Raw genomic sequence first — 13,995 nt, forward strand, 5'->3', positions numbered from 1 at the left:
GATTGTTGTCATGGTCATGGATCGTAGTAAGCAGAGCGAGAAATGCCGAGCATGGATAGCAAATAAAAGGGTAAAAATAATCACATAAAGTGTGCAGTGAGCACAATGAAGTGCCACAAAGAAACGATAGGGCACTGGGTCAACAAACTAGCATTTGTCCAAATATCACAAGAATAATTAACCAACACCACGTTATATCGGCATAGTTTACTATTACAATTTACAATTTAGGCATTTAGCAGACGCTCTTAATCGTTTACCCGCCAGGAACATAGGAATATTAACACGTAGAATCTTGTAGCCTGCCACAAACGGAAAAGCCGTTTTAACAGCGATGTATTCATTAATGCATGTTTTAATACGATCGTATCGAAATCTACCGTCCGTTAGCTTTGTTATGCTTCTGACACAATGGGCGCGGCCATTTTGAAAATGCGCGCGCATCCACTAACATTGCCGGCTCTGTTTTCAGACGGCTTTATCTCACAGAAGCGACATTGCAGAGGACGCTTTGTCCCAGACAAGCGTTTTCAACGGCCTGTAGCAGGCGCTGTGATACTCGCGGTCCACTTTTTCCACCACCGACCGAGAGAACGAGCACCAGCTTCGTCAACACACACGGAATGGTTTCATAGTAAAATGCGATACGGATATTTGGCTCTTCAAAGTAAGTGTCACGCGTGATTAAACCATGGCAATACGCAATCGAGGGATTAATTAATGGCGGCAGGCTAATCCAGAGCGATTTACATTAAGCAAGAACAAAAAGCATGGGAATACATCACATATATAAAAAGCATTTATCAAGAAACATGCGTAAGCTAAGAACGTAACTAGAACATATCTATATAATGACACTATACATATAAACTATATATGTATAGTTTATATGTATAGTGTCATTATATAGATATGTTCTAGTTACGTTCTTATTATCTATATAATGACACTATACATATAAACTGTATAGTTTATATGTATAGTGTCATTATATAGATATGTTCTAGTTACGTTCTTAGCTTACGCATGTTTCTTGATAAATGCTTTTTATATATGTGATGTATTCCCATGCTTTTTGTCGCTCTGGATTAAGAGCGTCTGCTAAATGCCTAAATTGTAAATTGTAATAGTAAACTAGCATATAAACCATGCTGGCTTGGAAGAGATCTAGGGCACTGACAGTCAAACACAGATTCAATAGTGGAAAGAAAGGAGAAGGTTGCAGATTCAGTTGAGATTGAGAGGAATCAGGGGGAGTGTGGAGTGGATAGTGGACGAGAGAGAGGCGGAGGGGTCAGGTTACACTTTTTCTTTTTAAAGATATTTTTGGGCTTTTTTGCCTTAGAGTAGCAGTAGGTAGACAGGAAACGGGGAGAGAGATGGTGGGAAGACACACAGTAAAGTACATTGGGATCGGGCCTCGAACCCACGACACACTGTACATGCTGGATTACCAGCCAAGGTGCCTGGACCACTAAACCAGCCCAGGCCAGGTTACATGTAGTGATTGTTTGAGGGTGAATGGGTTTAGGTGGGAGAGAGAGAGAGAGAGAGAGAGAGAGAGAGAGAGAGAGAGAGAGAGAGAGAGAGAGAGGGAGAATGTAATCTGAGATCTGTAGGGGGTAACAGAGAGGTTAGTGGGACAGCAGCAGCATAGTTTCCTGGCTGTCTAGTTGTGTGTTTTTTCTATATCCTATCTATAGTTGTATGTTTTCTATCCTGTGTGTAGTTCTGTGAGGCTGTGTCCAAGCCGTCCATCATGGTGGGACCTCTCATTTCTCTGCTGTTAAACTACGTCAGCCACGTCAGGCTGTGTTCCAGACTGATGGAACGTCTGGTCTCTTCTCCACTCTGCACAGAAGTCAAGTTCAAAGCAGGTACGTTTATAGACAGCCGAGAGAGGCTTTTTCAAGAACTAGTCACAGTGATATGACATAACATACGTGTGTGTGTGTGTGTGTGTGTGTGTGTGTGTGTGTGTGTGTGTGTGTGTGTGTGTGTGTGTGTGTGTGTGTGTGTGTGTGTGTGTGTGTGTGTGTGTGTGTGTTACAGTGCCTCCTCATCCTCTCATGCAGCTGTGCAGACTGAGGATCAGACATCTGGTTGGTGTCGGCAGGTTAAAGCTCCTCAGGGATTTAGATCTTCCTTCCAGACTCGTCAAGTTTCTCTGCTATGAAGTGGACTGTTCACTGGACCTGGACACTTAAACAGAACAATGGATTAAACCACTGGTCACTCAAAGATCTCTGCCTACTGAAACGCCTGGGGAAATAAAGTAGTTTGGACTGGGGCAGCATTATGTGACTGATTTCTGCCGTTGGGGCCAAAGTGTTCTATTTAGGGACCAAGCCCATGAAGGGACAAAGGCCCCTATTGTTATATGATCCACTCCTGGGACTTTCGTAGCCTGGTTCATTTTTGTGCGGATGGTTGGCTAATGGTTGGCTGTGGGAGTACAGCGTTGACAGACAACCCCTTCAGCCAATCAGCGTAACAAAACAAGTGACGTCCTCTCCAGTATCCAGTCCATGCTTTTATGGCGTGGCTCTGTCATACCGCTGCTTGCAGCTATATTTATTTTTTGAAAGGCGCGAGCCCCTCCTACTGTACATCCAGCCTTTGGTTAACGTCCACAAACCTCGTCTTAAACAAACATTAAATTCCCATTGACAATGAATGGAGAATTTTACGTCATATAGTGTCTGAGCAATTATTTATTCTATTTTACGTCATGATGATGTACGTGTACGATAATAAGAGCGCCCCTCACTTCACACAGGTGTGATTTTTTTTTCTCATTACATACATAGTCTAGGTTTCTGACATTTTGAATGTATTGAATGTGTGTTTTGCTAATGTAATGTAATGTTTTTGTTTTTAAGGGTTCCAATCATACTACAGCTTCGTAGCCTTTTCACGTAAACATTTTAATAAAGTGAGAAATGAAGTTGTCGCAAACAAAATGTTTTATTGAATACAAGATAACATTTTGGCGATGAGACTTTACGTTCAAGGAAAAGTGGCGTTTAATAGGGAGAATCCCCCATTGAAGTCTAGGCGCCGGTGGTGGCGGGGGATGGATGTGGGTTGCTTGTTGCATTCTGAAAAGACAATGACAAGTGTCAGAGGCATGCAGTGCATGAATCGCCTGATTGGCTGACTGCAGATTGTCTAGAATTCAAGTCTCAAGCTGTGAATGACAACAAGAGATCTTCCTTATTGAATTTACACTTAGAGTTACTGTATACATTAGTTTGAAAGTCTCCTGGTTGGCTGCATGGTACTAAATGTGATTTGTGTCAAAGTTTCATCGTAACTTTACCCGCAGCCAGTGTTCCATGATATACAAATACTCAAAATCCAACCGACGTGCACAGCGTTTCACTTGATAAGAATTCAGAATCTCAACAAAATAGGTGACACAATATCTGCCTCTAAAAATATACTATGATATCAAAGCCTGAATGGCCAAATGACTGCCCTGGTTAAGCCTTATCATGTTTCAGATATGTGCGATGACCAATGATCTGCCTCTGAAGAGACATCAGGCTTATGCTAAGCATTTGATAGCAAAGCCTGGATGGCAAAATCACTGCCCTTTCAGATATTATGTGAAGCCATATCTGGTTTCAGACATGTGGGACGACCACTGATTAACAGTTACAGCCTATCTGCCTCTGAAAATATGTCAATATGTCAGGGCTGTGTTTTTGACCCAGTCCAGCAATGGTCAAGGTCGCTGAGATGTAAACAATAACAGCTGACCAGTTGTTGCATTGGCATCCCTACAATGGGACTTAAGCACATGACAGGAGGGCGGGGGGGGGGGGGGGGGCATACTACAGTAGCCTTCTCAGTTGTAAACCTGCAATCTTTGGAGCGAGTGAAATGTGCTTCATGAATATTGTTGGATAAAGTGTCTGAAATCATGTGACAGTCTAAGAATAAAGTAAGAGAAAGAGAGACAGTCTGCGAGTCTGACAGAGAAGAGGAGGACAACGGGAGAGGACCACAATCTGCATTGTAAATGTAAGGACCTCTAACATGAATTCTGTGGTTAGTTGTGAATAGTATGGTTACTAAGCATTACCACTGTCGTTATGAATACAATGGTTACGTAACACCAACATTGTGGTTAGTAGGGTTATACTCTATCAATTATTTAACATTAATACTGTGGTTAGTTTTGAATATTGCTACTTTACACTAATACTGTGGTTACTGTAGTTATTCAAACAGATGGGCAGTGCCCTTGATTGCCTTGTAGGACATCACCAATGTCATTATTCCGATGGCCCAGTATATTCTTAAAGGCAACCGCCAGATCTCTTAAAGTGACAATGGATCACAATTGATTGATTGATTGTTTTATTAACAGTTTGCAGAATTACAGTACATTTCAAGTAAAACTCAATACAAAAACTGTTAACTGTGAGTGGCCGACATCATAAAGCATGTTTGTTTACAACAATACACATCAGATGCTGTAACAAACTTTGCTGTGGGTGGGTAATTTGGTAGAAGATTTAATCTGAATAATAGTGTGTGGTAAAAATATATATCAATCAGATGTATCATAATAATACTATTCAAACTGTCTTATTACTGCCTCACAAAATGTGTGGGCTCTGGATAGATGGCTTCCTGCTCACTTTCTAGTCTGTTTTGTTTCCTCTGAAAGACTGTTGACATTGAGATGGGGAATGGTTTTGTGTATAGATAGACAACTGGCGTCCCGCGGGCCCCCACCTTCACTTAACGCGGCTTGCAGGTTAATATTGGAATACTTATATATTATTGATTTCAGCTGTTTCCAATTCCAAACGCAATGCAAACATAACCCACTTTAATTACAGTCTACATTAGTAGTTTAATGACTAGTGTTAAAATGATATTGTCGTTGGTCCAATGTATTTGTATTCAAGTTCATGAAGTTAACATAAGTATTATTACAAAATGCATTTGAAATTAAATACAATTTTAACTTTGCAGGGTTCCAATTCAAAAATAGCAAACAATAATTCAAGATTCCAATTCAAATGTAGCAAAAATATCAGATCTACCAGCTCAAAAAGCGTTTTGAGCTTGTAGATATTTTTTGCAATTTTGTGTGGCAGAATGACAAAGTAGGACATTCATTTACGGGAAAATATATATATATGTATGCAATGTATGTCGCCCTCTGGAGTGAGTGTGAAAATATAGTGTCCCTCTCCATCATCAAAGTTGCCCAGGCCTGGTTTAGTGTCTGATATTAAGGACCTCATCATGGCGCCTTGTGGTTGGGGGGTGACAGAGCTGCACTGCCACTCGGTCAGATAAGCTGAGCGTCATGTGATCAACTAAACATACATCTTGTGATGTTGTCATGATGATGATGATGTCATGTGCTGTGGTTATACATGGTACACATGGTTGGACCGGGGGGACGACAGCTGACCATGGACATCATTTGTTTGGAATGGGTCAGGAATATCAGATTTTTGAGCCCCTCCTATATATAGCTTTTGTCCCCACACGTCTCATATTTTCCATTGACAATGAAAGGAGACATTTGGTCATAATGTCCCTCAAATATAACGTACATTTGTGGCAACACAAACATTAAATGCCATTGACAATGAAGGGAAAATTTACGTCATATGTAGACTAGCAAATCGACTAACAAATCACATACATTCAGTTGTTCATGAGATGATGTATGATGATTATAATGATAAGAGTGCCCCTCACTTCACACGGGTGTGATTATTTCTGTATCGTCTTGTTATTCTCCCTTATCAGCATCGTCATGGAGACAGCCAGCCTTTCTATGCCAGGAGCATCTGGTCCATCGTTGGGGTGTGAGGACTATTCTTTCTACACCAACCTGTCCGACGAGGAGCTGATCCAGATAGCCATCGAACGCAGCTTCAGTGAAGACTACAATACAACTCCATCCACAGATATCAGACAAACTCCATGTCCACCCAATGCAGAGGTCTCTCAGCACACCACCCGATACCACCCAATACCTTCAGAGCACCAGCACTCAGCCCAGCACCCAACATGCTCTAGGCCCAAAAGCTCCCCCAGCTCTAGGCCCAACCCCCTACTGACTCACAGAATCAACGCTCAGTACAGTTCTCCCAATCCTCCGACCACAAAGCGTGCTGACCGGTAGGTGCCTGACAGACAAATGAATATGACGTAAATTTGTTCTTATTGACCTAACCTAGCCTAACAATTTAACGAAGAAGGGGTTTGGTATGAGTATACTATATACAGCCTTATCTTCAAGTGAACACGACAGTCACATGTGGCATATTGCAGTGCCAATGGAAACATTACACATGTTGCCCCAGAAACAGAGTGAGATGAAACACCTGTAACACAGACCACATCAATAACATAAAGTAGCATGTGTCCCCGGCATTTAACCCATCCAAAGTAACAATATCAATATTTTTATTATAATATAAAAAAGGAAGAGAAAAAACAATTTGAGAATCATAATATCTCCATTCTCCAGAGCAAGAGATTCCATGGTCGAGTCATTTAAGAGTCAGTGTGACGTGCCGTGCAGCGACGTCGTCCACCCCTCCTATATTCGCTCGCAGTCTCTGTTTGAGCGAGGTTTTGCGGCCCCAAAGACTTTTATTGGTTGAGATCTACACGCTACTATTTAATGGTTAATGTTAATGGATTGTTCAGGCTACGTCGCAACAATATGGCCAACACTCCATATCAGGACAGTTTTTTTTGCACAATATCACCGTCGGGACGCTAACTCCTTGCCTGTGCAGATATGGGGTGTATATTGTGGTGTATTGTTTTCTAGGGTGAAAGATCCTCTGTTGGAAGCGATAAAGACTGGTGACGCCGACAGAGTCAGAAAGCTAGTTAACGTCCCAGGATGCAACCTGGTGTCCAGTAAGCCTGGCTGGCTGTCAATCCACCAGGCAGCCGCCTATGGCCAGGAAGCCTGTCTCAGAGTGCTGCTGACAGGTAACACACAAACACTTGTTTTGTTATTGTCCTTCTGAAGAACACTTTGTCAGCAGACATGGTTGGGGATTATTATTATTATTATTATTATTATTATTATTATTATTATTATTATTATTATTATTATTATCTTCTCTCTGTTTAGTTTAGTCAGTGTGTCTTGTTTCTTCCAGCCCAGCCTGGGATGTTGAACGAGAAAACAGCGAAGAAACAGACAGCGTTGATGTTAGCGGTCACCGATGAGAGTGCAAGCTGTGTCCGTCTGCTGCTGGAGAGAGGAGCTGATCCCGAAATTGTGAATGAGTATCAAGATACTCCTCTCAATAAAGGTACAAAACACCACAGTTTGTGCTGCAGTTAGTCATTGATAATGCAGGAATACGCAGTGTTATGTTTAGTCAGTGGCTCCCAGTGCAGTTCCTTTGTGACCTACTACTGTTGGTCTTCTCTCCTACCAGGGATTCTAATACTGCTGGATTCCTATCCTATGGCTCCTAGTAGTAAATGTTTTTGTGCTCAATACAACCTTTGAGTTAATTATATTCACACAGGGTTCTTGTTGTCATTCTACTTTGCTCATTACAGAGGGACTAGTTAGAAGATGGTGAAAACTGGTAAATTGTGCATTTGTATAGTGCCTTTATCCAAAGCACTTATCATTCACATTGTTTCACAATGGCAGAGGACGCCATGCAAGGCACCAACCTGCTCTTCAGGAGCTAGGCCAGTCAATCTAAGGTTTGACCCAAAATTAATTGCAATAGTAATTGTTCAAGGTTTTTTTTATGATCCTTAGGGTCATCCAAATAGCATATTAAGAATTGTGAATTATATTATTGTAGCCTCGACCGGGAGGCGAACCCGGGTTCCCCATTCCAAAGGCACAGTACAGTACGTTACCAGTCGACTAAAGAGCCATGGCCCGATAGGCAAGTAGTAACGCAGCACCGTATAGCCTACAGTCGCGTCCCCACCTGGAAGCGCGTCCAAGTGCGCCAGCCAGGAGCTAGGCTCGACTGACTGGGGGGACCTTCACCCCAGGGAGACTGACGGAGCTGTCGACTACCTACTGTAGGTTAAGGTCTGTGCCGCCCGGGAACATACTTGTAGAGGTTACCCATACACACCGCTGCCACTAATGTAGCCTCGACCGGGAGGCGAACCCGGGTTCCCCGTTCCAAAGGCACAGTACAGTACGTTACCAGTCGACTAAAGAGCCATGGCCCGATAGGCAAGTAGTAGCGCAGCACCGTGTAGCCTACAGTATTAGTGGATCAAGGTAAATTCAGGCGTTGAAAGTTCTAGATTCTATTCTATGAATCCATTCCAAGCATTAGTTTTGCATGGAAAACACTCCTTGAGCTAAAAACGGCCATAGCCGTCATCACAAATGTGATGAGGTCATCATGTTTGGGCACATTTGGGCAAGTGGCTATGTCCGAATTTAGCCCAAGGAGTGTTTTTCATAATTGCAAAATTTGCAATGGATTGCAATGGATTCAGAATCATGAAAGCACCTCAGTTTGACATGTCACATGCTACTTAAAGCATAATGAAACTTTGAAATGTTTTGCCTTATATATAGGTTGTTAATGGTACCCCAACTTTCAACACCTGAATTTACCTTGATCCACTAATAATATAATTCACAATTCTTTTTTTTTTTTTTAATTTTTGTTATTTGGATGACCCTGGGGATCATATTAAAAACCTTTTACTTTTACTATATTTTGGGCCACACCCCTTTTCTTAGCTTAGATTGACTGGCCTAAGCAGCTAGGGAGGTATTTGAACCGGGAACTTTCCAATTCCCAAGTAGCAGCTCTACTTCCTGAGCCACTACTGCCTCTATAACCATTCATTGGTAGCTGGTAGGCTATATATAAATCAGTTGCGTACTTGAGGACCAGGGTTGAGAAATGGGCTGCTAGTGAATACTCCTTTTATTTAGTTCATCTGTACATTAAACATCTGTCTGTGTTACCTCTAATAAAATGTTAACAAATGAACATGCTACAGTATCTGCTGCTCATTAAAAAAAAAAAAAAAAACGCAAAAAAGTATTTTCAAAACATTAACCTCTGCATGTTAAGAAAGTAGTAGACACAGTAGTAGTGTAGAAACACCAAATCACAGACAAACTGCTGTACATCCTAATTCAACAGAAGCTATTGTATATATGTTTACCCAAACGATGTCTGTTCTCCCCAGCATGTGCGAGGAACAATGCAGAGCTGGTGGCCATTTTGTTAAGCTACGGCGCAGCAGTCAACACCCCATGTATCCATGGGTATACAGCGCTGCACGCAGCTGTTTCTCAGAACAACGTGGACATCTGCGAGATGTTGGTCAAAGCCGGAGCCAAAATCAGTGCAACCAGCAACTATGGCATGACTCCTCTGTCCACTGCTGCTCAGAATGGAACGTTAGAAACACTACGCTTCCTTCTCAAACACGGTAGGCACATGGGTAACAGGACTGGACAACTCACCCCTTTTCTGTTTCCCTCCCTGAATTTTCCTCAGTGAGGGGTGGGAGAGGCTGGACGGCCGCTGGACTTTGAATATCTCTAACTATAAACTCTCACGACAGCAGACGGTCTAAGTATTTATGAAAAGGCTATACTACAGTGAAGTCGGTTCACAGAAGTTGTTGTAGGCTATGTGGGGATTATCTGACGAGGTACCATTTGAGTGGGCAAAACCTTACATGTACTAAATTGTTTATAGGGTCAATATAAGTAAAATGATAAAGCCTTTCCATAGGAGTATCATTTTATATTTTTCCAAAAAGAATACAAACAGCCAATAGCATAATACAAGTTATCCCCCTCACTGGGGAAAATTCCGGGAGGAAAAACGGACAAGCACCGGGGTGAGTTGTCCAGTATTCACATATATATATATATATATATATATATATATATATATAGCACGTGGAAGGAACACGTTGTTCCATGCAACATGTTCCTTTTCTCTCCATCAGCAGGTGGGAGGCATGATTACTGCATGTTTATTGTGAGGGTACCTACCCTATAGGGGACATGGGGAGAACATGCAAACTGCACGCAGAAAGGCCCTTTCGCCAACCCCACCTATAGGGTATGGGCCTGCAGGGCACTGATGACGCGGAGGAGAGAACACACAACCAGCGTCCACAGCATACCCGGCAGGAACCCGGGACGTTCTAGCTGTCAGCGCTACTGACTGCGCCATTGTGCCTGTTGCTGGGTTTATATTTTACTGGGACAGACAGACAGTCATGCGCAGATAGACGGACAGATTGTGTTCTATATTGTGTGTCCAGGTGCTGATATTAACGGCGCTGCAGCTGACGGTGCAACGCCGCTCTATGAAGCGTGTAAGAATGGCCATGTGTCCACCGTGGAGGTGCTCCTGTCTCTCAAAGCACTCGTCAGCAGATCCACCAAGTCTGGTCTTCTGCCCATCCATGTGGCTGTGCAGAATTCTCACTCCTGGTCAGAACACTTCTCTGTTTACAATCAATCACTAATAACCTTCTACAGTGAAGTTGCTTTACAGTAATGAAAGACACCAGGCTCTGTGTTCCTGTGGTTTTAATGTCTACTTTTTGTTCCTTCAGTATCGTGTCCCTGCTGATTCCCGTCACCAGCCAGAACAGAATCATGAAAAGCGGCATCAGTCCGCTGCACATCGCCGCAGAGCGCAACTGCAATGACATCATGGAACTTCTCCTAGAGGCGGGATTCGACCCCGACTTCCAGCTTTCTGAAGAGCGACATAACAAGTACGAAGACAAACGCAGCACTGCGCTCTACTTCTCCGTCTACAACAGCAACCTGGAAGCGACTGAGATGCTGTTGGAAGCTGGAGCCAACCCCAACCTGGACCTGTTCAACCCCCTGTTGGTTGCCGTCAGGAGAGGTTATATGGAGATGGCGTCCCTCCTCCTGAAGTACGGAGTTGACGTGAACGCCTCCATCTCCACCCAGCCCTCTGTGTTTCCCTATGCGGTGCTCCTTAGCATGGACCACCTCCCCATGCTCAAACTGTTGCTTGACCACGGCTGCAACGCTCGCTCCTGTTTCACCTGCGTTTACGGCAGCAAGCCTCATCCCACACAGACACACAGTGAAGAGCAGAGGAACTGGCACCGTATCCAGGTGAGACCACTCTTATATTTCTATTATAGCTCACTCTTCATATAAGACAAAAACAAACGTTTGTTTCCATTGTGAGAACACCGGTTGAGCGTCATCAATATATATCAAAATTGGTCCGGCCCATTTATGGCCCACATAATCCACCCACTTGGAGCAATGAATTACGTCCCTTTATATGGCCAGATCTGATTAGCCAGAGCTGTTTAAACACTGTTCTGGCCCAGTGCTGGGGAGAAATACTTTTAGTGCCATCCCAGGGATGCCACGGTCGGAAAGGGCCGGTGTCCAGGAAAAGCTGGTGGTTCAGTATCAAATAACTGTGCTGATAAGGATCAGCAGGACTGAATAGTGGGCATGGGCAGCATGGCATATTCTGCAGGCACACGCCGTTGCCTCTTGCTGCTGTAGTAGCGCTGGCCCGTCCCCGCGGTGCAGCGGTGGTACACGGAGACTCGACACGAATCACGATACAGTATATTGATTCTGTGCGTCGTGCACGGTTCAATGTGAGAAGGACCTTCCGATGTCATCATGTTTGTTTACCCAATTTACTCATGTTTGTTTACCCTCTGGTATTGTGGCTGTGGGTGTCACTCACTTTGACGAGGGAGTCAGGTATGAGGGTATTGAGGTCATTGAAGGCAGAGCCACTTTGACTATGTTTAAAAGGTTATGAAGTTGTAATCTGAGATCTGTATAGGGAGGTAACAGAGAGCTTAGTGGGACAGCAGCAGCATAGTTTCCAGGCTGTCTATAGTTGTGTGTTAGCTACCCTGTCTAGTTGTGTGTTTTCTACCCTGTCTAGTTGTGTGTTTTCTATCCTGTGTAGTTCTGCGACGCTGTGTCCAAGCCATCCATCAGTCACTTGGTGGGACCTCTCATTTCTCTGCTGTTAAACTACGTCAGCCACGTCAGGCTGTGTTCCAGACTGATGGAACATCTGGTTTCTTCTCCACTCTGGACCGAAATCAAGATAAAAGCAGGTAAGTTTATTATCCATTGAAACAGACAATGTTGCAGAGACAGACAGTATAGGACAGCTGAGAGAGACAGACAGTCGTATCTGATTGTAGATCAGCTGTGGTGCTGGAGAGTATTTATTTTCTCCAATAACTGCGTGCTCGTGTTTGCAGTGCCTCCTCATCCTCTCATGCAGCTGTGCAGGCTGAGGATCAGACATCTGGTTGGTGCTGGCAGGTTAAAGCTCCTCAGGGATTTAGATCTTCCTTCCAGACTCATCAAGTTTCTCTGCTATGAAGTGGACTGTTCACTGGACCTGGACACTTAAACAGACGGATGGATTAAACCACTGGTCACCAAAAGATCTCTGCCCACTGAAACGTCAGGGGGGGAAAAAAACTAAAATGTAATTTCAGAACAATTAAGTGAAAATACTTTGGGGTGGCCCTTCATATTGGTATATGATCTGTCTTAGTTTTGGATTTTTCATTTTAGTTTTGACATACAAAAAAACAGTTTGTTTTCATTAGTTTCTGGAGTGGATTTGCTAGTTTTTATTAGTTCTTTTATTAGTTTTTTTATACTTTCGGTTATTTGTCAGATTGTAAACAATTAACGTCACGTTAAGGTGCCACATGGTGGTGTCGACAGCTGGTGTAAAACTGGTACAGCAAAAATACCATAGCTTTCATTTATTTAGGTTAACGGAAATGCTGCTGGTTTTCTGTCCTACCAGGACCTCTAGTAGTGCTGGTTTTATCTCCTACCAGGACCTCTAGTACTGCTGGTTTTATATCCTACCAGGACCTGTACTGCTGGTTTTCTGTCCTACCAGGACCTCTAGTACTGCTGGTTTTATCTCCTACCAGGACCTATAGTACTGCAGGTTATATCTCCTACCAGGACCTCTATAACTGCTGGTTTTAGATCCTACCAGGACCTCCTAACAGTCCTAGTAGTAGAGGTCCTGGTAAGATAGAGAACCAGCATTATATTACAAGAGCATCTTGAGGAACAGGGATGTCCACCAGTGGTTTACAGTGAATTCAAGCAGGATTCTTTACTATACACGCTTAATACACCCTTAATACCCACTCTTACCCTGTAAATCTATGTAATTAACATATTGTTGTTATTATTATAGATTCATGTTTATCGTACCATCATACCCTCGGTATCATCATCTGATAAAACCATATCAGATTTCATATCAGCAACATCCTAGATCCTAGATCAGACATTGGGTGTTTCTGATGTACTTGACTATCACATATTATTTGTACACCATATTTTGGGCTAATTTTGAGTTGTACGGTAAATGTGTGTGTGTGTGTGTGTGTGTGTGTGTGCACGCGCGTGCGTGAGTGTGTGCGCACGTGTGCGCGTGCGTACGTGCGTGGTCAAACATTGTGGAATTGTAATAAATATTGTACAGTATGCCACATTTTGCACTGATTCTGAGCTGTAATAGTAAAGTATTGTACATGTTTGACTGATTTCTGCCATTGGGGCCAAAGTGTACTTTATTTATTTGTCTCCCTCTCATTACAATAGGTTCTGAGGTTCTGTATGGCATGTGTGACTGTTTAGCTACATGTACTATGTGTAATGTTTACTTCTGTTTAAGGGTGCCAATCTACAGCATTGCAGCTTTTTCCACATAAAGATTATTTCCAAAGTCTCCTGGTTGGCTGGTACTAAATGTGATTTGTGTCAAACTTGTATTGTAACTTTCCCTGTAACCAGTGTTCCATACAAAATATTCCTTATGCTAATTATGTCACAGAATTGCACTTGATGTTGACCTATAACAGTGGTTTTCAACCCTTTTTGTATCAAGGCCCATTAATTATTTGGTATTTGTTCCACGGACCACCATTTGATGAGATTCAAGCCTCTTAGAC

The 13,995-nt window shown here is 42.9% G+C and overlaps 1 protein-coding gene across 1 annotated transcript in view; it reads left to right on the forward strand.

The window, feature by feature from the left end:
• LOC306941109 (uncharacterized protein) overlaps nt 1–13,995 on the forward strand; it is a 62,306-nt gene that overhangs the window by 39,221 nt on the left and 9,090 nt on the right. The window contains exons 16-17 of the mRNA XM_079526424.1: nt 1,730–1,877; nt 2,053–2,161. Coding sequence (XP_079382550.1) covers nt 1,730–1,877; nt 2,053–2,161 — 257 coding nt within the window. The remainder of the gene's footprint in view (nt 1–1,729; nt 1,878–2,052; nt 2,162–13,995) is intronic.

The sequence above is a fragment of the Electrona antarctica genome (assembly GCF_951216825.1).
Source record: "Electrona antarctica genome assembly, chromosome: 17".
NCBI lineage: Eukaryota > Metazoa > Chordata > Actinopteri > Myctophiformes > Myctophidae > Electrona > Electrona antarctica.